This window comes from Kryptolebias marmoratus, linkage group LG8, assembly GCF_001649575.2.
Source record: "Kryptolebias marmoratus isolate JLee-2015 linkage group LG8, ASM164957v2, whole genome shotgun sequence".
NCBI lineage: Eukaryota > Metazoa > Chordata > Actinopteri > Cyprinodontiformes > Rivulidae > Kryptolebias > Kryptolebias marmoratus.
In genome coordinates, this window is record NC_051437.1 from 20,694,055 (window position 1) to 20,720,958 (window position 26,904).

Here is a 26,904-nt window from a genome sequence, read left to right on the forward strand (position 1 = left end):
TCTTTGTGTTTGCTAAAGTCAATTTGCTCTATTGGCCATCTTAAATTGGGTTGACTCTAATAGTTGAGCAGTTGTAGGTGTACATCCAATATTTACTTTAGGTTTCATTAATATCTATCCTCTGGGTTATGAGATGTGTTCTTAACAGACAGACAGTGGAAATCTCACACGGACAGATACACACAGACAGAAACATTTACATAATAACCCACCTTTCCTGGTGACAGGCGATTAATAGTTTTTGATACATAGTTTGGGCAAACAAGGTAGTTCAAATTAACCAAAAACGGATTATTATTTAATGGCTTAAAATCATAGTTGTTTCTGATTCATTATCATTTGCCGATTCGTTTCGTTGTTCATTCATTCATTTAGCTACTAACAAGTACAAGTAGTCACGTTCTCACATTTAAAGATTCCTTTAGAATCAAAGAAAGCAAGTGTTATAAATAGGTATTTTTTTCTCATTCAAAAGGTGTTAACACTGTACAGCTAGAAAACAGTTGGTATTTACAGCTTTTAAATTTACATACTGTATTATAATGAGCCTTCTTTATTAATTTATCAAACGGATTCTTTGCAGATTGATTGAAATTTCATGCCTGTCCCTCAGCCCTGGAGCTCACAAACACAATAACTGGAGAAGAAATGCATTTTTAAAATGAAAGAATGTGCTCCTTCTCCTCCTGGTTGATTGCATGCTGCTTTGAGCTCTTTTATGTCATTACTTTTTCCTCCATATGAATACATGTGAAATTTCCTGGAGATTATTTAGCCTTCCTTTTTTTTTCATTCTTCTTCTGTCATTTCATTAGCTTCGTCATCAGTTTATTCTATTTTCACTTCAAAGGCTCGGTCGAACAGATGTTGTTTCAAATGCCTGTCTTCTGCCTCATTGCCTAAAAGTGAGGGGTGATTATTTTTTAATGAAACCACATATTTTTACACACACTCTTGCACACCAACACACCAAATGAATATTACCTGAAATCTGTGAAACAGACAAGCAGTGCTTTTGCATAACCCAGAAAGGAAACATTCATTAATTTCTGCACACCTCAAAAGCCATTTTGAAGTTTTTCTGTAGTTGTTAAATGTGCTCTTGGACCTTGAATTTAGATTAGTTCATTTCATGCTGTGGAATACAGTTTGGCAAATGCTTAACCAATCTAGTGCACTTTTCAAAGACGGTCCTTTCCTGTTTTCCAATTGCCTGTGAAAGGGGGAAACATGGATATTGTTTAATCTTTTGATAAGGAGGAATGTCTTTAAATGTCCTCTAGTTGTTACTTGATGCAGATGTTTTGTATGATTTTGTTCTCCTCTCTGGTGAGTTTGAGCACTTTAACCCTGGATCAGAGGATAATAGAAGTTTAAAATTCTGGAGAGCTACATGTTGAAATAGCCAGACAGTCTTTTCTCTATTTGTTGTCTTTTTGCCAAAATCAAAGGAAAAAAATTGACATTAGATTAACTTTAGAAATTTAACTTTAACATTCAGAGCCTTGAACGAAATGTAAGCGAACACAAGTAGCAACATAAACATATACCACAATGTCAGCATAGGTCATTATATGTCGAGCAAGTCATTCTATTTTTTATAATATGAAAAGAAAGATTTTTTTTTCTGCCTTTATGGCACCAAGTAAATCAGGTTAACTCGTGTTCTGCTGATGCTAATAACAAGATCAAGGCGTCGCTTTGTTTCCTTCTCACTTATTCTCCCTCTTTCTCCTGTGCTTGACATGTTCTCTCCGGAGCAAAGAAGCCAATTTCCATAAAGAATCACAACCAGAATCAGGTGACCTGGATTTGACTCGCAGTCAAAGCCGTACCTGGAAATGAAAATGTATTCATGTGTATTGGACCCAGTACATCACACAGATTTTTGCTGTCAGAAAAAGCACTGCAGATTGCAGTGTACTATTGATGGCAAACTAACAGAGTAGACACAATAAAAAAAAATGTGTACTTACTGTAATTCTTTGTCTCATGGTGTCCTTGGAACATGTTTTTATATTCTCTGTTGTCAACATACAGTGAAAGCAATCAAGGACACATCAACATGTTCATAAAGTCAGACATGTAACTGCACCCCTTCCAATCCAAACTAACTAGATTTGTCTCAAACACGGCTTTCTGTACCCCCAAAGTGACTCTAACTGACTTAGATCTTTGCTCTGACATTTATTATGAAATGTGTTTGTTTTTGTTTGAGTTATTTACCCTTTTGTAGGTTTTTCAAAAGAAACATCCTGGTCAGAATCAATGTTATTTATGTCATACTGGTTTTTGCCGGGGCTGCACAGTGGAGCAGTGGTTAGCTCTGCTGCGTCACAGCAAAACAATCGCAGGAACGCCTCTCAGCCTTTCGGTGTGGAGTTTGCATGTTAGGTTAACTGGCAACTCTAAATTGTCCCTAGGTGAGTGAGGGCGTGAATGGTTGTTTGTCTCATTTGTCTCTATGTGTCCCTGTGATGGACTTGCAACCTGTCCAGGGTGTCCCCCGCCTCTTAAACATTGACAGCTGGAAGATAGGCACCAGCTGCCCCACAACCTTGAAAAGAAAAAAACGAGAAAAGAAAATGAATTGTATGGACAAATGGTTATTGTTAGACATAAAGTTGGTGTTGAAGGTGTGGTAAGAATCAACAATGGTCCCAGTCAGGATGAGTTTAAGGTTTTCTACAAAAAAAAAGATCTTCATAACAATTACTGCCCAAACTTGTATGCAATTAATGTTTGTACCTATACAAAAAATACAAATGGATTTCCTTGCTTGTATTGCTTTTCAAAATATCAAATTAATCTGATTTGAGCAGCAGTTTCTTTGCTTCATCTTGTCTCTGTTGGTCTTTCTGCCTCCAGATAAGCAGCGACAAGCGACCCTCAGCAGAAATGATGAAGCCCAAACCCAAACCTCAAAAGAAGAAAAAGAAGAAGGACCCCAACGAGCCACAGAAGCCCGTGTCAGCATACGCGCTCTTCTTCAGAGACACCCAAGCAGCCATCAAGGGCCAAAACCCCAATGCCACTTTTGGGGACGTCTCCAAGATTGTGGCTTCCATGTGGGACAGCCTTGGAGAAGAACAGAAACAGGTAAAAAAAACAGCAAAACAAAAGCTAAATGCTAAAACCAGCAAACCAGTAGCCTAAAAATGAGGCAAATGTGTGGAAGTAAATTTCAAAAAAGCACAAACTTTTCAAAGATTTAAAAAGTTTTTCATAAGAAAAAAACTTATAAAGTTACATAATCCATAAACTATAAAAGGTACAAAAAATAAAAGTCATAGCTGTAATGTCATAAATGAGCTGAATGTTTTGATCTTTGAATGACTGAAACAGCTGAAGCTATGTTGAAGTAGTTACAGTCCAAAAAATTCACATTAACTCAGGCAATAATTGTGTGCGTGGTGACAGAATTTTAGAAAAATGTTTTCTCCAATTTAAAGTAACCTCAAACAGTGTCGAGGTATGTAGATTTATTTTGCAACTGCTCATATCACAACTGGAATAAATGAAAATATTTCATGTGCAGAGTGTTTTTACTTAAATTTCAAACATGTTTAAAAAGCTTTTTATGTGAGAATGAATTTCCTGCTGGCTGTGCAGCCATTATGAAATTTTGAGATTCACAAATGTGTGCTAAGTGCTAATGGAAAACTGTGCCTAATGGGCTTCAGGCAGATCTTTGCAAAACTTAGAAGTGGAAAAGAGAGTATTGTAGTTGCAGTTTGAATATAGTTACAAGGTTAAAATATTACATGATGTCAGGTTACAATCTACAAGTTTTAGTGAAGTCACCTGGCATCATAAAGGATGCTTAGCTTTTAAAAAAGATTTATAAGAAGTCGGTTTCATTGGTCAGAAAACTCTAGCCAGCTGATCAACACTTTAAATTGTAGCAAATATGTTTTCAGCACACTAAGATTACACATCTGTGCTACAGTAGTGCAGATGTCGCAATCTTACATCAATGCTTGGACTCAGAATATCACAAAGAATGTTTGCAAGAAAAATAAAAAAGATCAAAGCTGTAATCATCTGGAGAAGTCCATATAAAACCAAAAATATGGCATCTATACTGTAGTTGTAAGCATTTTTTAAAATTTTACATTCTGCATCTGTTGACCATGTTGTTATACTTATTTTTCAATTATTAGAATAATGCCCTTTAATTGACATAAACATGTGCGCACACAAATATTTTGGCCCCACCAATAGATGGCATGGGTGGGTGCTTCGGCAGCCTTTTGTTGTCATTATCTTTTGTGTAATTACCAGAACATTGCTGTGAGTTACAGCTCACCTTAATGAGCTCTTCTCTTTCTAAAGATAATCCATCCGTTTATCCCCACTCCCCCGGCTCTCATTAAAATGATTTTCCTTCTAAATTTAATTCAACCAAAGGGAGGGAGAGACCGAGTGGGGGAGTATTCTGTGCAACAATAAAACAGTCTGAGACTAACAAAGTAGGACGTTTTACAAGCAAGCAACGGTCAATGTGGGAAAAACATAAACATGTCTTGGGAGATTTCAGTAGACACTGAGCGCTGGGTAAATATGCTTGTAAGCCATGTGCTAATACACCCCTGCAAAAGCAAACAGTTGCATTTGAAATTAAGCACTAAATTTGCTGCTGCTCTGCTTGTTTCAAACAATCATGATGCAAAAGTATCTTCTAGGGTTTTCTCAGCAGTGCAACACCCATCAAAACTAAAAACATAAATATAGTATTAATAAGTGAAAGCTCTGGGCCTAGGAAGGTCCCATTTCTTCTTTCCACCCTGCCTTCCTCAGCTGATGCCTTCCTACCATGCATCTTCATTTGCCCTCTGACAAGCTGGGATGTGTGAACTTCTCCTCTCTCTTTATTTATATTTCTCGCCCGCTATTTTGATCCTGCCTAGAATACACAATTAGTGAGCCCCATCCACTACTGTCTCATCCCTGGTTTTAGCTGAAGGGCATCTTGGCTGTACAGGAGTAACAGTCTATTGTTTTTGTTGCCACAGTTTTTAATGTCATCTCCTGCCCTGTTGTAATAAATAAGAAAATGCTAATAATGATACAGATGTAAAGTAGGAGGTCATAGCATTGGGTTTCATGGGTGTTTCAGTACTCCTAAATGTTTTCCAGTAAAAATATATATATATGATTTTGTAATCAACAAAGGTGATCATATTATTATTGCCTATGACCAAAGGCAAAAGCAGCACAATGTTTTTGCCCATGTCTGTTTTTGTCTGAACCGTTAACAAAATATTTCACGAATCACTGAATGGATTTTAATGAAACTTTCAGAAAGTAATTATTTGCTGAGCATCTACAACTGATTAACTTTTGGAGTCAACCCAATTCAATATGGTCACAACAGCTTATCAACCTTAGCCAACACAAAAATGTTTTATAAATACTAGCTTAAATTTGGTCTGGTAGTAGCCAACAGTCATTCACGACAAATACTCCAAGCGCCAATAGATCTTGTAAAACTACTCAAGATATCGTAATATAACATTAGTTTGCACATGATGTTATCTTTCAGGTTTGACCAAAATAGCTATAACTCCATTTTAGTCTAAAACTTTGGCATGTGCATTACTTCAAAGAATGCCAAACATTACATTTTTTTCCCTCTAACAAGATTAATATGCTATTGGGCACATTAGTACAAACACTAATTTCTATGAATGTGTCTCATTGACCAAACAGAGTCATGGTCAAAAACATATGAATATCCTCATGCATTTGTAAGCCTACATTCCCATTATAAAACCTTGTAGCTCGAAAGCACCACAATTGGTTTACAAAGATTTGTTCATGCCTGCAATAATACTAAAGACAAGTACAAGCAAAACTCATACACAAAAGATGGGATCCTAATATTCCAAATGACAACAACCATTTTGGTTTAGCTCGGACGTCAGTATACTGGAAATGTTATTGTGCAGCTGAAGAGAGCACAAGAAACAAGAAAGTTCCAGTTCATTTCTTTAGGTGGATTGGAAAGGAAATGATGTGTTGCTACAATAGAGGGAGACACATTGAGATGAGGGAGTATTAGTGTCATGATGAGGAAATAGAGGTGTTCTGTACCATTGGCTCTGATGGAAAGGGAACCATTACGGACATGTTTGTGTGCAGCATGTGTCTTGGTGAGCTAAGAAAGCTTGTGTAAGAGTTGTGTGTATTGAGACCTGTGTGTCTGCACGTTTACGACCATGTCAACCTCCTCTCTCACCTGAAGTCTCTTGTTTTGATTGTTGTTGTTTTTTTCTGCACAGGCATACAAGAGGAAAACCGAGGCAGCCAAGAAAGAGTACCTAAAAGCATTGGCCGCGTACCGAGCCAGTCTGGTTTCCAAGGTAACGCTCATGACACACAGACCCTGGCTAACAGTGATGATGGATTGGATGGAAAATCCTTGCTAATGGGCTGGGCTGGGGAGGGGGGATTCTCCCTTGGATGAGACTGTGGTGGGTGCTGAAGAGGTTTAGGGGGGAGATCTTATGCAAAAAGATAATAATATATTTGGAACAATACCTGATTTCCATAGAATGCAAATGGGGTTTGCTATTTGTAACACATGGTGATACAGTTTATGGTAGGGGGATGGGGTCACCCAATGAGAGCAAACGCGTAGAAAATATTTGTTCTTTCGGGTGCCTTTAAAGCGATAGTCCAGATCTTTTGAACTGGGGTTCTATTGAAATGTTGCAGACAGCTCTTTGAATGACCTTAATGTGAAGAAATAATAATTAGTTCGGACCAGATTGACCATCTTAAGGTTAGTCTAAGCAGGGCCAAGACCAAAGTAGATAGCTTCAATTTTAATTCATTTAAAGTTTTATAAATATTACAAATTCTATTGTTTTAAATCTTAAACAGAGTCAGTTTTATGTTACATAGTCATTCCAGCAGAAGTATGATGTTCCTGCTGGAAATGCCCTGAATTCACTGGGAGTGCTACAGCTAGCTACTGCTGCTATTTGCACTAAAAATAACCAATAAATTCAATGTAAACTTGAAAAATTGTCATTTTCTGTGAAAACACAGTGTGAATGCTGAGTCCTGAATGACTTTGATTAAATTTGTTAAAGAAGCTGAAACTGAATTTTCAACTAAAAAATTAAAACACTGAACAGAAGCTAAATTTAGCAAAACAGTAGCTGAAACCTAAAGCCAGGAAAACAGTAGCTAAAGCTAAAATTAGCACAACAGTAGCTAAAGGAAAACAATGGCTAAAAATAGCTAAATAGTAGCTCAAGGCTAAAATTTGAAACAAAAATACTTTAAAGCTAAAATGAGCTACAATGAAAAAACAAATGTCAATATTTTATAGCTTATGAAAGTTACAAATACCCAAAGTCAAAATACTAATTTCATGAATGAGTGAACATTTCGATACCTGAATGGTTAAAATTACATAAAGTATGCTGATGTCGTCACACAGCAAAAAATGTACAAAATAAATTATAAATGCAAAAACAAGGACTCGGCGTTCACACAATAACCATGTAATGCAAAAAGATTTACAGCTCATTTGAACCAATATGAATTTTTTTGAGATTGGAGTTGTTTTAAGACAGTAGTGATCCACTTTGGTCCAATTATTGTGAGATCATTAATCCATTCAGAACTATTCTCCTTTGATAAGGCTGTATAAACAGCATTTGACAGCAGGTAAGATATTAATTGTCCATAACCTGTTCACAGAACCCCACTAAAGATCTGAACTATCTCTTTTTTGTGAATTTGTTAAATATAGCGTGTAGAAAATAAAAATCCTGAACTCATCTTTTGTCGTGCATTATTATTGATTTCCTTCATTCACCATCTATGGGAAATACATCACAAAACAACACAGGAAATCATTGGATTGCTTCTGTTTCCACCTCTGACACTTTGCTGCTAATTCAGATCTATGACGTACTTTTTGCCCAGTGAATGATGGTGTCTGGTGTTCACCAGCACTGTAGCACTAGGGATGAAAAAAGGCAAGGAAGAAGGCTGAGGATTGCATTGTTTAGTGCCGACTTGTATTAACAGCACACAATATAGTGTTGGGAAGATTCCTTTTGTCATTCCATTTGTTCTGCAGGCAAACAGTCTCATTTCTCTGCCTAAGGTCCTGCATATTTGTATGTGTGCATGTATGTAGGTGTGTATGCCTGCACAGCTGTGTGTGCTCCTCTCCTTTTCCCATCTATCTGTCAAGGTGTCTATTGATCATTACCTCGGCCCCAGCTCTATTCATACAAATGGGCTCCATTACCTTCTAATCAACACTGATGGCTGGAGATGAGCAATCTGACAGCTCATCACAGAGGCCTAGAGAGAACGGAGGTGGGAGTGGGGTGTGGGGTGTTGCACCTGCTCGCTGTCCTGACAACAAAAAGGTCAAGGTTGTAGGAATTTGGTAGAGTTTGGTGTTTTCCCTTAAAGCAATGTAGCCGATTCCAATCTCTAACCTGTTTCACCATCTGCCAGTCTCTCTACATGAACATATAAAGTGCTGCTAAATCACTACTGAAAGCTGTCGGGACGTAAAGAGCTTAAAGGGTAAAAACAGTAAATCTGTTACTGGAGCAGTACGATCACTGCTTATTTCAGACTAGTTTTATTCTTTTGTTGAACTCATTGTAATTATTGATCATCATTTTACTCACCATCCTACATGGTAGACAACTGGCAGACAAAAGCTGTCAATAATTTTGTCTGTAGAAAGACTAAAAAGAAAAAAGACTCTTGGTAGATTGATTATTTACTTTTTTTTGTTAAATACCACCAATCTTCCTCTTATGTCTTGTCAATAAATAGTCTGGAAAATTTAGGGTATCCCTTGTTTTTGTCAATTTTCTAATCTAAATATTAGCAAGAAATTTTTTTATCTAAGCACACACTAGTAAAACCATCTACTAGTGATATATTTCCCTTGTCTTAACAGCTTCAACCCATCAGAGCACCACAAAACACAAATAAAAGTCTGGCATACCTAAAATTTAGTCACTTGTAAATGTGCATCTCAGATATAAAAAATAAATGCATCTAATGTTTCATTGCCAACACAATAAACAAATGCACACACAGAGCTGAAAACATTACTGCCTTTTCGCTGTCAGCAGGGGTGATAAATAAATATGTTGACTGATTCTGGGACCTTGACAGTTCTCTTGGTTGTGTCCAATGAGTTTGGTGTCTGGGAAGTTTTGGTGCAGGATGAATGTCTTGGAGTTTTTGTGGTGAGACTGGAGTTTCGGCAAGATGGTGGAGGCTTCTACTGTTGGCAAAATATGTTGCTATGGTTAATTGATCCACCTGTGATTTAGACTTATACTGTTTGGATTTGTCTTCGTGATGTGAAGTCAACTTTAAAGCATATTTTAACATCTGATCAACAACTTTTCATACTGTGTTTTTCTGCAATCATCTTTGGTAAGATCAATGTTAAACGCATGGAACCAAGGTTTCTAGCTAAGGTTGTAAAGAAAAAATGTAATCTTAGAAATGTTATGATTAAAGATTATTTAAAATAATTTCTTTAAAGCATTGTTATTCTAATAAAAGATAAGATCAGTATTGCAGCTTTTCTCTTTAATATGCCCATTAAATTTTAAATAATGTTTTGTTTTGTTTTTTTTATCCACAGACATACAGTGACCCTGAACCAAAAAGTGCCCAGCAGACCAGCCAACCCTCCCACCTGCTGTCCCCCAAACAGCCCCTGTACAGCGTGCCCCCTCAGCCTTCTTCACCCTACCTGGGCCCACCGGGCTCCTTCCCTCTTTCAGAGCTCCAGAGCTACGGCGGGNCCGCCACACCCTAGCCCCGACCCTCGGCCAGTCCCAGATGCTCCCGCCCAGCATGAGTGCCTCTCCCCCAGCACCCTTCCAGATCAGCCCACCTCTGCACCCGCATGCTCAGCTCTCCCTGCACCAGAGCTCCCTGCTCAACCAGCCAATCCGCATGCAGCAGTCGCAGCCAATCATCTCACACCAAATGGGGCTCCAGGCGTCTCTGAATTCCCCTCCTCTCAGCCAACAGGTTGGTGCAAAAATGGGTGACATAAATGATGAATTACAGCGCAAGTTTAAATTTCTCACATGTATTGAATTTGTGACAAAACTATAACAATCGCCTGTAATTACTTAGCGATAGTCTGACACAAACATATTTATGACACCTAAAAGCAATAATAGCATGCTGTGATCCAATTTTACTGGTATCAGTCACTCTTTTAACACAGTGTTGCTCATTTAGTGGCAAAATAAGTACTTCTTTCTTTCTTTTACTTCATAAAATCTCTAATTTAGCAGCAGGGTTGCATGGCAGAGGAAAAAGTGTATTTTTTGAGAGCGATTTTAACCAAGCAATAAGAGCAAATAGGGAAGGAAAAACAGCTATTTTCCTCTCACAGAGACACTGATACAGACCGCTGACATCATTTGACCTCATGCCGGATCATAGCTCAGCACACCATGATGGCTGACCGTCGCAAAGCAAAGCTCGGATGATATAACCTGTCTTTTTCTTCTTCTGTCCTCCTGTCTGCAGGGATTCTCCCATCTCCAGGCTGATTACCAGAACAGCGTCGGGGGCTCACAGTCTCCAGGGGCACCCAATCCAGTGCACGGACAGAACCCCGACTGGGACAGCGAATACTGCAACAGGGACTGTGGACCCAACCACTGCGGGTAAGCTCATAACACCATTTGCCATAAACTACCTTTTTTTTTCCTGTAAAAATAAAATGCTCTGACCCTCTTTAGTGCAGCTCGGGATGTTTGGTTGTTGAGAATACTGAATAGTGTGTCACAGTTAATCGTTTTCCAAGCGAGTTACTCTAAAGCACTTCTCTTCACACTCTGGGACTCAGACAGTATTAATCATAAAGAGCAATTTACCTGCTAAAGCAATGTATCTTCTTGAAATTGAAATGAGTAATGCAGCACAAGAACAAAGCTATTACAACGCTTGGAAAAAAGCGTCGACATCCAATTAAGTTTCCCCGTGTTTCGCTCTTTACACATCGCCTTACTGAAAATTATTAAAGGTATTCAGACGAGCGCCAGAAGGATGTTTGGTCTCCCACCTGAAACTCTGCTTAGAGAGGCAGCTGAGCGAGAAGTTATGTGTCTCCTGGATTTGGAGCTGATTCATCTGTATGCCAAATGGGATCATGCCTGGGTCAAATCGTGTTTGACGCTCTTTGAAGATGATTGAGTCTTTGCTTTAAACCTTCACTCCGTGTGTCAGATCATCTTAGTTTGGACTCTTGGAGGGTGCTGCATTATTTCCAGTTTGTCAGTAAAGATAACTGCAAAAAAAAAAAAAAAAGAAAGAACTTCATATCTGGCATTTCAAATACCAACTGATCTGCAAAATTTGAACTCGTGCCTATTGATCTTGGTTGTTTGTTGACTGCTTTTATGTTTGTTTTGCTTAAACCAGGTTTTCATTGAAATGATTTCCCTGGTGAAATATACTGTAAAATGGAGGGTTGTTTAGCGATAACAATACTTTATTCGCATGTGTCCGTAAATCTTGTTAAAAATTAATATACTTCTTGTGTTTTTTTTCTCTGTCAGCAGCGGAATGGGAGCTCGGGACAAGCCTCTCTACCTCACTTGAAGTTAAATGACCTCCACATGTCAAACTCCAGAAAGCTTTCTAACATAACAACAGCATCATCGATGTATCTGCTTTTACACCGTTTTGTTTTCTATCCTTTTTTTTTTTCTTTGATGGATTTTGAAAATCCCAAAGACTGCTACGGTAACTTCACCTATTTGCCAAGCACTTAAATCGGCCACAAGCCTGAGGCACTTCCTTTGCATTGTTTTTTTTCCCCTCTCCTTGTCAGTGAACAGTTTTCTGAGCTGGTAGTGAGCTTTAAGCTCATGTCAACATACTGGAAATATAAGGACCAAAAATGTCTTTTCACATTGTTTCAATTTTTTTTTTTTTTTTTTTTTTTTCAAAAGAAGATTTCTTTCCTCTTCACTCCATTACTCTGTGTTTGCCATGAACTGCCCTTATTAGGGAGATGAAATGCTCAAAGCATAAAGGTTTAAGTAGGGAAATCCAAGAAGAGAACATAATCACCTGATCAGGGTTGGATGGGCTTCAGGACGATCTGAAACACCCTGACTGAGTGAAAGCAAAGCAACATTTTCATGAAGGTGTAGTCGCAAACGCATAAGACATTTGTAAATCATCTTTTCTCTTAGTAAAGGACTCCCTCGATTCCTTTATCACTGAGTGATTGTAAATATCACCAAAATGGATCCCTCTTATGTGTGTATTAAGCTGCAGTCCCTTGCTTTTTTTAATCTCCTTTTTGTTTGGTTTTGTGACTTCTGTGCAGGCGGATTCAGTGAGGGAATACACACACTAAAACTGATGGTGAAACTGTGTTCTTGTATCTCTCAGAATCGGGGGGGGGGGACGCAAAAGACTGCATCAAATTCCTCCTGAGCTTGTGGAGCTCTGATGGAGGGGGTCACCCTCTTTACACAGCCTCAGGGCGTCGCTGAACTGTAGGGGTTAGAACCGCCCCATTTTTGCTCCTCCTACTTTTGGTCAATAAGGACCGCCTCCCTGACTTTGACCCCGCCCTCCATCTCTTAGTCTCACATCACTTGTACAGGTGAATTAAAAAAAAAATTGCTAAATGTGAAATGTTACTAAAGAAAAAAAAACATAACAGTGGATTTTAAAGGTTTTTGACTAGTTTTATTAGGTGTTTTAGAATTGTGTTGAACTCCATCTTTATCTTTTTATTTTGTGGAAAAAAAAACTTCACAATTATGTTTAGTTTTTTTTTTGTTGTTTTTTTTTTTCATTGTAGCAGGATTTGCATTTCATATAAAAAAATCATTGGAGTAAATATTTTAATTTTGTGTATAAACCTGCCAAACGTACTTCTTTGATTTGTAAAAACCAGTGACGATAAAACCCTTTATGTTTTTTTGAATATTACAGTTTACAATTTGGTCATTCTATTTAATTTGGTCGCAGGTTTCAAATCTATTTATAAATGATATGAAGAAAACATTTTTGGCTTATTTTTATCAGGGTGCATTATTATTATTATTATTATTATTATTATTATTATTATTATTATTATTGATTCCAACAACATTATTTTTAGAATAATAAATATTTTCAGAAATTGTTGTTGGTGCATTTCTCACGTACGTGTGCCGGCATTAGATTCATTTTTGTGTCACAAATCCCTCTTTTTGTTTTCTTTTGTCTGTAATAAAATGTTTAAAGTGGAAAAAAATGTTTATGTCTCCTCCTATTTCTGTCACCTAACGTTATTCCATTCTAAAAAAAAAAAACTGTGTAGTTTAACGATGAGCGGCGCCTGGCAGCTCACAAACATAACTTCGCCCTCTCTCCAGCCCCACCCCGCACCGCCCTGGATGATTCTGAGGTTAATTAGGAGGATTATCTTTGATGTTGCAGAACTTAATGTAACCGCTGTCACATGGCTCATTAGAGGAAGTGTTGAGGCGTCAATAAATGCACTTTGACCTTTTCACAAGCTTTTTTTTTTCTCCCCAATCCAGACTAGATCAATATAGTTTATCAGGCAACATATTTCTGCCTACTGGTCTAATTTTTTTTTTTCTTTTTTTGTAAAGGTGTGATGATGAAACTCTGAGTTGCTGATGCAGTGCACATCTTTTCAGAAAACTACCTTGGAAAAAAAAAAAGCAACTGGCTTTTTATTTTTGAATTTCACAGTTGGATTAAAGGTAGAATAGAAATGGAATCTATCATCTCTCCCCCTCATATCACCCCCATCCCCCAACACACACTTACACACACACACACCGTCTCTTAGGCCATGATGACGCAGTGCCCCCTAGAGCTGATTCATGAAAAACCTCAGAAGGAGTTTTCATTGCATCGAGTCCTGCTTACTTAGAAAATAAATTTATATTTAGGTCAAAAAGTTGACAATTTTTAACAGACTGCTCCTTAAATTCTTATTAAAAATTACGTTTTTTTACACAGAAAATACATTTAATGCCCAATTTACTTATTTATATTGCCTTAAATGCAAAACCTGCTTCAAGCGAGAGGGAAAAAAATGCTTATATTCCTGTTTTTATCATTTCACAATTGTAAGTCTTTTTTTCTGAGCATTAATCTATCAGTGGATAGCTCTACTGTTTTGCAGTGTCATATTTATGTGCCTCTATCGCCATCTGCTGGTGACATCTAATACTCAAAAAGAGTTGGTTTGACATTAAAACTATTTTGCTTTTACTTCATTTGAATTAGTTTAAAAATGCAAATCTGTGCCAGTATATATGTGATAGAAAACCATATTACTATTTTTTGTGTGATTTGCCTAATTTCTTATGTAAAAAGCTTTAAACCTGCAGCCACATCTGGCAAAGAAACTAAAAGTAAGAAATTTCACTCAAAAAATGCACCTTATCATTACAACTTATGTTTATAATTATGTTACAATAATGCATCCTGTCAAAATATTGCCTGTCCAATCTCCCATCACTAATATTGTGTCCTGCAGCTCTGATTCTTCTTCCACCGGCAGCCATCGGAGGTTTTCATTTCCTCTTTAGACAGATATGAACTCCCCCGACGGCCCAGGTTTCACTAGCGTCATTGTCCAACAGCCAACAACACAAGACAAACAAGAAAGGAGATGAGCTTTTCATACACATCACTACCCAAACACTTGATGGCTCAGGAGATAAAAGCTGCTGGACTGCATTTGTTGAAAATTGGCCTTGTGATATCCTCATTTGGATCAAAGCTATCTTGTGTTTTTTTTGGATTGCTTGTTCTGTTTGAAATTGTTATCTGCAGCGTGGCTGCGTCTGGCCCTTTGTTAAGCGAGACTAATATAGTTGGCCGCTGCATTTGTGGAGCAGTGACGTAATTTTTTTTTTAATCTCCTTTTTGATGTTGGTCTGTTTCATGAAATACAAACAATCAAAGTTTGAAGAAAATACATTTTTATTGTTACATGTACCTGCCATGGTCACTGAGATACAACAGTTATAATAGAGATTCTCAATTTTAGGAATAAAAATACAAGTCTTTTACTTTCTTCATTACATTTCACCTGGCGAAAAGCTTTTTCACGGTCTGTTCATACGTACATTGATAGTCTACACATACACAGATACAGTGTTTTGTGCACAACATAAAATATGAGGTCTGCAGAAAAACATTTACCTTTACTCAAGTCAGTGTTTGAGATAAATGCTGTTTTCTGTTTTTTCAGATTTACTACGATCAGTAAAGAGCACACTTCAACTACTGAGCTCGTCATTGTTGTGCTTCTAACTGTCCGATTATTAGGAATTAATCACAAACTGTAAGAAAATTTAAAGCTTTTTAAAAGCTGCTTTAGAGTGTCAATGCTGTGGATTAAAGCGGTACTTGCTTGTGAGTTTAAGTGAAAACTGTGTGTATTTAATCTCTTGTAGCAAGCCAAATGTTGCTACAAAGAGTAAACAATAAAGACAGAAGTCATTTTTTTTAATGAGGCTTCCGTTTGGTTTGCTGTTGTAAGTAATTCTTTGAACGCTGTGAAAAAGTTGGAGAAGCTGCGTGCACTTTTACCCAACACATTTTACTATCCAGTTTTAGTGTTCGCTGTTTCCAGCTGATTTCTTTCAGCAAAAAACAGCCGGACAGCAACACACAAGCCAGTGTGGGTCGGTAGCTCCGTTTTCTCAGGGACTGTTTTTGTTGAGGTTCTGGGGCCCCGCGACTCGAAACGTTCGACATTCTTTTTGGTCTGAGAGTGACTTTAAATCAAAATAACACATCAGCGCCGATAAGGCTGGCACAAACAACAAATACTCCCACTACGAACACTAATACAACCACTACGGTGACATACGCAAGCAGGTCTTTAAGTTCCTCGTGGTAATGTTTCACAGTCAGACATTCTGCTCTCCATCCGTGTTTCAAAAAGTGTACACAACAAAATAACAAGTACGAAGAAAATGGCAGAAGAAGCAGACCTGCTTGACTGCAGCACATCTAAAGAAGACATTGCAAACACTGTTTTATCTTACTTTAAACTGTGCTTTAAGATGAGTGCTTTTCACTACGATGATTCACAACGTTTGAAAAAAAAAGTCCTTGAAATGAGGAGTTATCGAACAAATATTAGTGCGGGTATAATGGAGTCAGTGGCTATTCTAGTGTTACGCTTTCTTATTTAAACACTGACTTTTGCACACTAGCAGCCTATATATAATTATATTAGTATGTGCAGCTACACCCTCGGTTTTACAGCCCCCGATTCCAAATAAGCTGGGACGTTGTGTAAGAAGTAAATAAAAGGAGAACCCGTGTTTTATTCTCAGTGGAACACTGTGAACGTATCAAATGTTTCAACTGAGAGGTTTTTAGAGGAGAAAAACAAAAAGGTAACTTTGAATTTGATGTCGGCAACACATCTCAAATATGTGTTGTCAGGGGCAACAAAAGGCTGTAAAAGTAAGAGATTTGAATGAGAAACAGCTCAAATCATAGCATCCTGTTTTTATTTATATTTTACACAACAGCTCAAGTTTTTCAGAACCAGGGTTCTACCTCACAGGCTGTCAAATTTCACATTCTAACAAATTGTAAACTATATGTGTACTTTTGTTATATAAAAAGTAAAAACATTCTAAGTTGTCTTTATTTTCTCTCAATAAACTACTCATTCACATGTTATAGGTTAAAAGTATTAAACCTGCAGGCCAGTGGATAACAGTGTGTGCAAACTCTAATTTTGTGTTGGTAGTTTATAAATATTGGTGTCCCATTTACATTTGATGGTAAAAAACATGTATTTGTTTTAAACCCAGCATTAAAAGAGGCATAACTGCCAGATCATTTCAGGAAGAAAATAAAAAGCCGAACAACGCTGTGAATGTAAACAATGGAGAAATGCCACAAACTGGATCCGTTTTTCAGGTGTTACTCGGCCGTCTTGTTTGGCTCCCTCTCCTCAGGAACAGACATGAGGATCTTCTGACAGAACATCGTGAAGATTTCTGAGGAGAAACAACCTGTCATATAAGCTGTTTTCTTTGACTTTCTTAGGTTGTGTCAAGTGAAATAAATATTGCATCCGCGGGTCAGGCCTTCGCACCAGCAGCTATTAAAAACAAATAAAACGTAACGGGGTGTAATGTATACGCGGACACAACTTTTAGAACACGCTGCGGGACGCCTCGTCTGAGCAAACAAAGCCCACTCACCCAACATCTTCTTGACAACGTGGGGTTTTTTCCACTTGTAGCCCAGCAGATACGCAGGAATGCCCGTGAGGATGATGCTGCTGCCGACCAGACTCTCGAACGGAGCGGCCCAGAACGACACGACGATCATGAAGACGCAGCCCAACACAAATGTGACGGGGATAAAAAGATACACCTGCAATGAGAAAATGAAATCAGAGGGAAAAAAACTGATTTTAACAAGCTTTGAGGAAAGAATTGGTTAATTACTAAATTAGGATTTATAACAAATGAGCATCTTAAGTTAACAGAATTTAAGTTATCAAACTTAGAAAAAGTTTTCAGACTTTTCTGTCAGTATTTTTTATTTTAAAGCACTTTTAATTATACAAAAATTAAACAACCTAAAGCAGATTGATCATCAGGTTTCTAAAAAACTGATGTCTTTTGTTCTAACAGAAACTCTGATTTTAGACAAAAAAGCTGAAACTTTTATTTTCATACACAGTTCGCATATAAATGAGAGATCTCTGTTTATTTCTTTGTTCGTAGTTTCTCTTATGAAACAAGTGGGCTCCTTTCTGACTGAAAGGAGAGATAAAAGACTGAGCCAGGTAATATTCCCATGATGAAAGAGAAACAAAGAGCCGTGCGCTCCCACCTCTCACAGAAACGCAGCGTGACTCCACTTCCAACTAATAACAAGAGCAGCGATACAATGGTGCTTTCATTTAAAGAATCAGGGAAGTAGTGGGCGATTTACGTAACCTGCAGACATCTTGACGATTTCAACAAGACAAAAACACAGCTGAGGGTTCACGTTGTAAACCTGAAGGAGCTCCAGGTTAACAAACATTTCCCCACCTGTGTTAAACCTCCCAAGACTTTACCTTTATCGGCCTCCTGAGGTCCGGCTTGGTGATGCGCATCCAGACCAAGCCAGCGATGGCCATGCCGACGCACAGCCAGGTGAAGAAGCTGAACAGGTTGATGACGGAGAAGATGTCCTGGGAGATGGAGTACATCATGGACAGGCAGCACTGAGAAAACAACACAATACTGGATTCAGATTTGGACACAAATACAACATGAAAACAGTTGCTTAGATTGTTAGATTTTGTCTCGTTTGTTTCAGCTGAAACATGTTTCTTTTAGAGATAAAACTGAAGGATTTGTTCTTTTTTTTTAGTTTTTGGATGAACTTGACATGATAATAACATAGGGATGCGTACCGCCTGCTGCCTTTGATGCCAGAATTTTAGATTAAGATGAGAAGTAAATGACACAGTTGTAGCTGCTTTGGTCAAACCTTGAAAGTAACATTTTGCACAATCTCATGTGATATAACAAGATGTCAGGCTCAAAGTATGCACTGTAAGTGACTCTCAGTTACAAACAGATCAAACTGTCAATAAAGAAAAATGTAGAAATGAGTTTGTTAGAGCCAGTTTTTGATTTTTCTAAAATCACTTGGCTGTGGCAGGTTGGCTTTAAAAGTTAATCAGCTCTGGATGTACATCCAGTGATTACTTTGTGCAAGTTTTATTAAAATTTGTTAAGTGGTTCATACGATATTTTGGCAAAAGACAGCCACAAACACTCAGACACAGGCAAAAACATCATAATCCACCTTGACCTATTAGCAGCAGGGCGGTAAAAAGGAAAAACAATAGCACCTGTCATCAACGGATCAATGTAAAAACAGAAGTCTTACTGTGAAGATCAGGGACGGCACAGGTGTAAACAGGTCTGCGTGAACCAGTCCCAGAGCAGCAGGGAGCTGACCTTCTCGGGCTCCTGCATAGAACAATCTAAAAGAAGGAGAAATTATTTTCCGTCAAAACATTAGCCTTTCAGCCCCCCAATAACAGGCTCATATGTGAGAACACCCCCCACCCCCCCTCCTCCTCCTCCCCTCTCAGCATTAAATATTAGGAATGTTGTGTTCTGCTCACCGCGCTGAAGTGAAAAGAGATCCGTTGACGGCTCCAAAACAGGACAGGCCCACAAAAACAGGAATCAACCAGGCCATCACTCCAAGATGGTACTCCCCAAAGCTCTGCAGAACATGGGAGAAGTTCACGCTCTGTGAAAAGCAGACAGTTTTCATCATAAAAAGCTTTAGATTCAGCCATGAACCGATGCTCACCACAGCAACAGCCTCAGACTCGATCATGGATTGAGGAGAAATGGTGGTGAAATAAGCCAGGTTGGTCAGAACGTACACCACCGTGACTATAGGCATGGATATAATAATGGACAAGGGCAAGTTCCTGTGAGTGGAAAGGTGGATAATTATTCAGAAAATTAAAAGGAAAACATCCCAGCACAGCTATTTCTTTGACATACTTTGCTTTAAACCTAAAATCAGTAATTGTGTGAATGCTGATTCAGCATTTGGCCAACTGTTTTCCTGTATGCAGTTTAACTACTTCTGCACACTTTGTGCTATTTTAGCCATTCATATATATTAAAAAAACATGCATTCAGGAGATGAACTTTTATACTTTTCAGAATATTTTGCCTGTAAAGATTAAGTTCTCTTCAGTTCTTTAAAATTAATGTCTTTAGAGTCTGCTTCAGCATACTTACTTTATATTTGTCTTCTTATGCTACTTTTAACTAGCCTGTTTTCTACTTTTATCTAACCTTTTGCTAGTTTTAGCTTTTAGCTACTGTTCTGCTAGTTTGAGCTTTCTGCTAGCCTTTTGCTACACTTAGCTTCTAACTAGCCTTTGTTTTTTGAACTAGGATTTAAATAGTGTTTTGCTTCTTTTAACTTCAACAATTCAGTTTTAGCTTCTTCGGTCAACTCCTTCAGGCATTCAGCACTCAGCATTCACGTCACATTTTATTACAGAAAATACAAATTCTTCAGTTAGAATTTGTGCTCACTTTCATGCAGTCCAACAGAAAACATGACTTCACCACTTTAGCTTTAGTCAGTGTTATCATCCATGCCAAATTTTATCATTAAAAGCCATAACCTTAAGTGCAAATACATTTTAAAGCTACGCTTTGTACAGTTAATCTCCATGCATTTGATGGAAGACAAGCAGGTTTGATGGATGAGGGCAGTCATGCTATTGGACTTATATTTACAGGAGAGTCTGTACAATCCTGAAATTAACCTTCAGCAGTTTTACGTCACCTCTCTGGATTGATCATCTCCTCTGTGACGTAGTTCAGGTAATTCCTGGAGGAAAATAGAAAGATAGTACCACCTTTAACACTTCAATAAAAAGACTGTAACAAATCGTTTCATTTCCGCTCTGCAGCAGCATCATGAATAACCAAGAAAATACCTCACCAGCCGCCAAAAGCAAAAAGCCCGCTGTACAGCGCCAAGACAATATTATCCACTCCCACTTTACTGCCTTCAAATGCCTTTTCAGGTGTCAGATACGGCACGTCACCTGCGCGCACACAGAGGGACAAAGCTGCATGAAAACCAGCTGAAATGGAAAACAGCAGCTGCAGCTCATGTAAGAGTTATGCAGCTAGACATTTGACAGAATATATATCTGCCTTCTTATCACTTTTTATTTCCCGGGCCAACACCTGCCCTTTAACTGTCCTGATATGTCCAACCTGAATGTCCCAGTCCTGGCCTTTGATGTGCAGAGACATCAACAACTCGAGTCCAGCTGACATTTAAATGTGAGTTTGATAAGTAAACTTTAATCTACCCGCTTCTACCCTGCAAACAGCTAATTTATTTGATCATCAGTGCTGGTATTCGGCATGTGAGTCCTTTTCTTCTTCCGCCTCAATTCTGACTTTCCTTTCAGTAAGGTCTTATTACACTCGCATTATTTTCTTACGCTGTCCTTCTTCCGCGTGCGCAGTCTCAAAGACCACAGTATGACGTCAGCCGCCAAGCTTCACCACCTTGTTGCTATAGTAACGAAGCATGGGGGCACAATGGTGGCGGGTGTGGTTTTACAAAAGGAGGGGAAAGAGCAGATGTAACAGAGGGACACACTGTCTTCTTGCTCTGGTTTTTTTAATAAGATGACTAAGTCAGATTTTTTTTTTTTTTTTGCTATTATTAGTAATTGCTGAACACATCACTGTTTCATTCAAAATGCAGACAAGATCCAGTGTCTGCGGTTCTTCATTAAATACCCTCTAAGATGCTTTGTTAGATAAACACTGTGCGGAGGAGACCTAGTTGAGAGAAACGATGCACCGCAGTGTTCGGTCTCAGAGTACATGCACATGGATGCACAGTCCAACGGGGCTGCGGACAGACAGGCCTTGTGTTCAGACTCAGCAACTGTGCTAACGAACTGAAAGGAGAGCAGCCTGCTTCGTTAGGCTCGTTAGTATTCATCAACACTTGGCTGATCATTAGAGCCAAAAGAAATCACCCTTCTGTACTGTATATATAATATAACGAATAAAGAAGGGACAGTAGAATTGTGATAGCAGTCCACGTGTTGATATGAAAAATACAAAATGCACTGCAGTTTACCTAATTAACTGTATGCTTTAGTTTTTGTAATTAATAATCATAAAAACATCAGAGTTGTGTTAACTTACGATGTTTTAACTCAGCTGAAAGCTAAGAAACTTTCTTGTAACAAAAGGTAGATAAAGCTTTAAAGCATTAAAAATATAGTTCATGTCTTTTGAAAAAGGATTATATGAAAAGGTTATGACCAATTAATATCTTACCTGTTGTAAATGGCTGTTTAAACAAGCTTAATTTGAAGAAAGAGTTTAATTCTTACTTTGTAAACCTTTGCACTCTCATCAGCTTTTGCATTATTTGGTTATTCTAACCAAATTTTTTATGATATCCCAGAAATAAGAGCCCCGGGACTAAGACTAAAATGGATGTTTTTCAAAAGTTTTACAGAGACTCATGCAAATGCTATTTTTATAAACCTTGACATCTCTGTCAGTTTTGCATTCCACGGTTATTCTGGTAGAAATAAGTTGCACTGGAAGAGCTATTTGCAACTGCACATAATCATAGAGTTATTTGTAAATAACGGTGCAATGCAAAATTCATGGTGATGTAAAGAATTATAAAAAGGTGTTTGCATGGACCGCTTTGAAATAATTGAGACTGGAATTGTTTTAAAGCAACAGTAATCCACTTTGGACCTGGCCCCGCTCAGAGGAGCTGTTAGCTGGACAATCTGGTCAGAGTTAAAATGTTTCCAAAAACCCCAACTCCAAAGATCTGAGCTACTTCAAAGTACATAGTTATCACATATCAATTAATGGTTCACAACATAGTTCAGATTTCTCATGATTAAAACAGGCATCTCATCACACATCAGACAAGTTTATTTGTGTGTGTTACTTAATAGGCCAACATGTTACTGATTATTTAGATGGTCAGGCGTACATTTGTCTAACTTGGACAGCTTGTCTGCTTCACTTAGCATAACTTGTGATCAGTGTGTAAAGTCTTAATATCAGGTGATGGAATTGTCTAAACAGCATGAGAGTCTAACAATGACAAACTCTGTTTTAAAAAATAAAAAAAACATTTAGATCTTCAAATGACCAAGTGGCTCTCTCAGTCTGAGTGTTTGGCACTTACCTGTGAAAATCTGGATGAAGCCAAAGAGGATGATGATGATCAGAGCTATCAGCTTGGATGCTGTGAACAAGTCCTGGACCTTGGTGGCCGCCCTCACGCTGATACAGTTTACAAATGTCAGGGAAGCTGTGGGAGGTGGGAAGTTAAACCAGACATTTAGAGAGTGCTCACCTGGGCGTAGCTGTGCTGTTTCAAATGATAAAAATACATTTCTGGAGCTGCTCTGTGAAGCAACCTCAGCTACTCACTAAGACACAGGCAGGCAATGAGCTTGGCAGCGCTGTCTGGCACGGCGCAGCTCGGGTACAGAGGTTTCAGAAGGTAGGTGGCGAACACCAGCGACACCACGTACTGCGACGACGGCCGGATGATCAGCATCTCCACCCACAGCTTCAGAAAGGCCGCCAGCTCCCCGTACACCTCCAGGATGTAAGTGTAGTCCCCCCCAGATTTAGCGATGGTTGTTCCCAGCTCGGCGTAGCACAAGGCTCCCATGGTGGACACCACTCCGCAGGCGGACCAGACGATGAGCGAGAGGCCAGCCGAGCCGGTCTCCTTGACGACACCTGTTGGAGTGACGAAGATGCCCGAGCCGATGATGGTGCCGATGATCATCCCAACACCGTTGAAGAGGGTGATGCTGCGTTTGAGCTCGATCTTTTCACCCTTGGCAGGTAGGCTGCTGGTGGGGCTCGTGGCAGAGGGGGCAGAGACCATGGGGGCTGACGGCAACGCTGGCTGCTCAACAATTTCCTGGCTGGGTTTTGGTTCTGTACAAATAGGACAGGGGAGCAGGTGATCAGACAAAATTAAACTGCACTGATAGTAAACAACAGGTTTCCTGCTGAGGCATTTAAGGCACCCTCCTATATGATAGACTACAATACTAAACTTATAAAAGTACACACATGAGAACAATGTAGATATGTTAGATTTCTTTTGCTGTAACACAAAAACTTCATTGACTACAAGTCAGATGTGGAAACATATAAATGAAGGGGTTCAGATCTATTTATAGACAGGTTTTACTAAAATTACATCATGTTCTACCTCTTTTTTCTTTGTCTGTCTGCCCGTTATGTTTAAATACTTCTTTTCCCATGTTTCACATATCAACGCCTGGCTGTCACCTGTTAGCATCACACACCTAAATTCACTCCCCAGTTCATTAACTCTGCTTGCATCAGGCAGCGTTGCATCAGAGCGCATGGTGGAATTATGCAGCTCTGCACCATGTGGCGTTTACAGGAGCGTGAGCGTGCGCTGTACTTACCCTCCATCTTCTCCTGGCTCACCTCTGCCTTAGCGACGCTCTCCCGGCTGCTTCTCAGTTTCAACTCCGGCTCAGCCATCTTCTCTTTTTATTCTGAGTTCCCTCGAATAGGTCCTTTTTACCTCTTCTTGCCCCCTCTCCCTCCTCTTCTAATGTCCACTCCTGCCTGGATTTACTGTCTGCCTCTCCCTGTCATACGCACACAGCTCACACACACACACACACACACCCCACCCTCCCCGATTTCTCCTGTCTCTCTCTCACACACACACACACATACACACACTCCTCCCTTCATTTACACACACTGCAACCGTCACTCAGGCTGGGATTCATCTGACCCCGATCCTCTCCGTCCCTCCCTCCCTCACTCCCAGCGCACAGCAGGGAGGAGCTGAACCTTTGTGATGCTGCGTGCGCCTACGCCGACTCCTGCTGAATTATGGGATAGCTCAAAGAGGGAAGTAGGTTAAAAGAAGGGACCATTTGGAAGGACAGTCACGTGACTCTATAATCTTTATGCGCGCTGCCTAATCCCGTGATACAGCGTATGTCGGTGCGCGTGTGCGCGCTCAGGGATGGATGCTGCAGGGATGTTGCTCCCTCTAGAGGTACCAGCGTGGTAAAGAACGGGAGAATCTTTGTTCTCAGATATGTGAAACCAGGGAAAATGGAGACACAGGTGCCATGTTCAGTGCACACAGTGCAGAAAAACAACAGTGCTTGTTGTTTCTCTGCCTCATTTTAGGCTTAAGCAACACACTGCTGTATTGGGTAACTTTAAAGGTGCTCATTGCAAAGTCATAAAGACTGGTCAAAAACAAAATCATAGTCAAAAGAAAAAAAATCTGCACTTTTTTTTATAATGATGCTTAATGTCTCCCTATATTAAAAAGTTGTAAGTAAAGTTGACCTTTTTTCAGTCCAACAGCGTCCACAACGACCGGCAATGTCCACAGAAGAACTGTCTGGAATTGACAAGTCTGATCATTTTTGATATACTGGTAGGTATTTACACTCAGATTTGTTGAATAAAGTATTCGGACGGGTTTTAAACAAGTTCTAAACGTTTCAAGTGTTAGACTTGAGTTGAAAAATGTTGATCTAACAGAAGTTTTGTAAAAGAAGTAGCTTTACATTTGAGTGCCGAGCTCTGTCCTTATGTCGCTCCACCGCTCTACTTGATCCATATTTATCCTTGACAGCTGTCTTACTCATTCTCTCTCTTTTTTTTCACATTTAGCAGCAGAGTCACTCATATATTTTCACCTAAACAGTTTCTCTGAGCTTCTACGCCATATGTGTTTACGCACACAAACTACGGCCAGCCTAATGCAGGACAATCACGTAGCTAAAGCTTTCATGTGGTTTTCACTGGATTCAGACAGGTGCTTTGTTTACACTGAGTCCATACCTGCATTTCACAATTGCATATCAATATATCTGAATAGTTCAGCACAACCTTTCATTAATGTTTGATTTCATAGTTTGCAATGAGTACCTTTAAGCTAAAAATGTGTTCAAACTGGGAAAACTGTAGTTTAAAAACAACCCCATAGGAACATAAACACACACTTATTGGTCTATATGTGATAAATGTAATGTAAGAGTATGATCCGTTTCTGTTTAACTGGAAAAAAAGGAAGTGTAGAAAGTGTGTTAGAAGGGAAAACAGAAAAGGGTCATTTTATACTCACCTTTTATAAGCAGCTTCTAGCTTGATGCTACATTAAAAAGGCTAAAATTACTCAGCATTTGTTGATTCCTCTGCTTGGCCAGGATGTCCAGGTTGCACGTTCATTTTGTCACCACAAGATGGCGACCTAAGCATGTGTCAGAACTGAGGCTGTCACTTCAGGGTTAAAAAAAGTTGCACTCTTTTCCCAGGACGCATAACTTGGTGCAAAACAGTATGCAAAAGTAGATGGAAGCAGAAGAGACGACATACCACTCTAGAGGATAAGGTGTATTTTAGTAAACAGGCAAAAAATAAATAAACTATAGCAAAAGACAGTCCCAAAAAGTCCCTATAATGAACAGAGACAGATGACAGATCATAGACGTGAACTAAATGTACTGACTAGAAAGGTTTTATTAGGAACATCACAACTGATGAGGATGAAGAGGTTAAGGAGAATAGTTTCATTGAAAAGGTTTTGTTAAAAATAGGTCTGTTATACTGAGAGCTGACTCAGCTCTAATCTTAGTTCCAACCATAGAATTTGTGATTTTCCTTCCAGGCAGGGGCATTCCCTAAAAAAAAAAAAAATTTTCTTGGCTAGTGGGTTGGAATAATGGGAGTTTGCATAAATAGGAACTGCTGATACTTTTCATAAAGTACCCAGAACCTAACTGAGAGGTAGTCTTAATTACTGCCAGTGGCATAATTTAGACCTAATCTGTGTGGTTTTCCCAAAGGTGCACAAAGGGAACTTTTCCAGCACCCTTATGTGGTAGTTTTTGTTTTAAACTAACTATATTCCAAAAAAAAATCAACCAATTCAATTACTCAATGCATTTTTTTAACCAGCAAAATGTAGAAATGGTCATTTTCTGCAGTTGCAAACTTTGGGGTAAATAAAGGTATTTCATAAAAAAAAATTACTGATTATTATTATTGTTCTAACCACTGAAAAGTTAGAATATTCTGAACATTCAAGGAACAAAAACTCTATATAAATATATATATTTATATTTAAGCATATAAATCCCTCAAAAGTGCATTCGGAGAATGAGCCCCGTTGAGTTGATGCAACTTGTTTGCATTACTATCAATGCTGACAGAGGTCGGGCTGCGATCGCCGAGCTCTGTTCAGATGAACGTCTCAGCTCAAGGATGA

At 38.9% G+C, this 26,904-nt stretch overlaps 2 protein-coding genes across 3 annotated transcripts in view; one reads left to right on the forward strand and one right to left on the reverse strand.

Annotated features, from left to right (window-relative positions):
• Nucleotides 1–12,738, forward strand: part of LOC108236702 (thymocyte selection-associated high mobility group box protein TOX-like) — an 84,738-nt gene extending 72,000 nt beyond the window's left edge. Inside the window, 6 exon segments of the mRNA XM_017417563.2 lie at nt 2,869–3,099; nt 6,285–6,365; nt 9,650–9,809; nt 9,812–10,044; nt 10,555–10,694; nt 11,589–12,738. Coding sequence (XP_017273052.1) covers nt 2,869–3,099; nt 6,285–6,365; nt 9,650–9,809; nt 9,812–10,044; nt 10,555–10,694; nt 11,589–11,631 — 888 coding nt within the window. The 3' untranslated portion in view covers nt 11,632–12,738.
• A 2,246-nt stretch (nt 12,739–14,984) lies between these two features.
• LOC108236839 (large neutral amino acids transporter small subunit 1) lies at nt 14,985–26,519 on the reverse strand. Of its 2 annotated transcripts, none has more exons than XM_025006272.2 (11): nt 25,762–26,519; nt 23,040–23,561; nt 22,792–22,917; nt 20,542–20,647; nt 20,383–20,427; nt 19,381–19,504; nt 19,187–19,290; nt 18,946–19,042; nt 18,122–18,271; nt 17,253–17,427; nt 14,985–17,045 (listed from the first exon to the last, which is right to left on the reverse strand). In XM_025006272.2, the coding sequence occupies exons 2-11, from the start codon at nt 23,506–23,508 to the stop codon at nt 16,969–16,971; spliced, it is 1,473 nt and encodes a 490-aa protein (XP_024862040.1). In that variant the 5' UTR covers nt 23,509–23,561; nt 25,762–26,519; the 3' UTR covers nt 14,985–16,968. The 2 variants fall into 2 exon arrangements, with proteins under 2 accessions (XP_024862040.1, XP_017273332.1); XM_017417843.3 differs by lacking the exon at nt 25,762–26,519 and adding an exon at nt 24,065–25,696.
• Nucleotides 26,520–26,904: the final 385 nt, after the last annotated feature.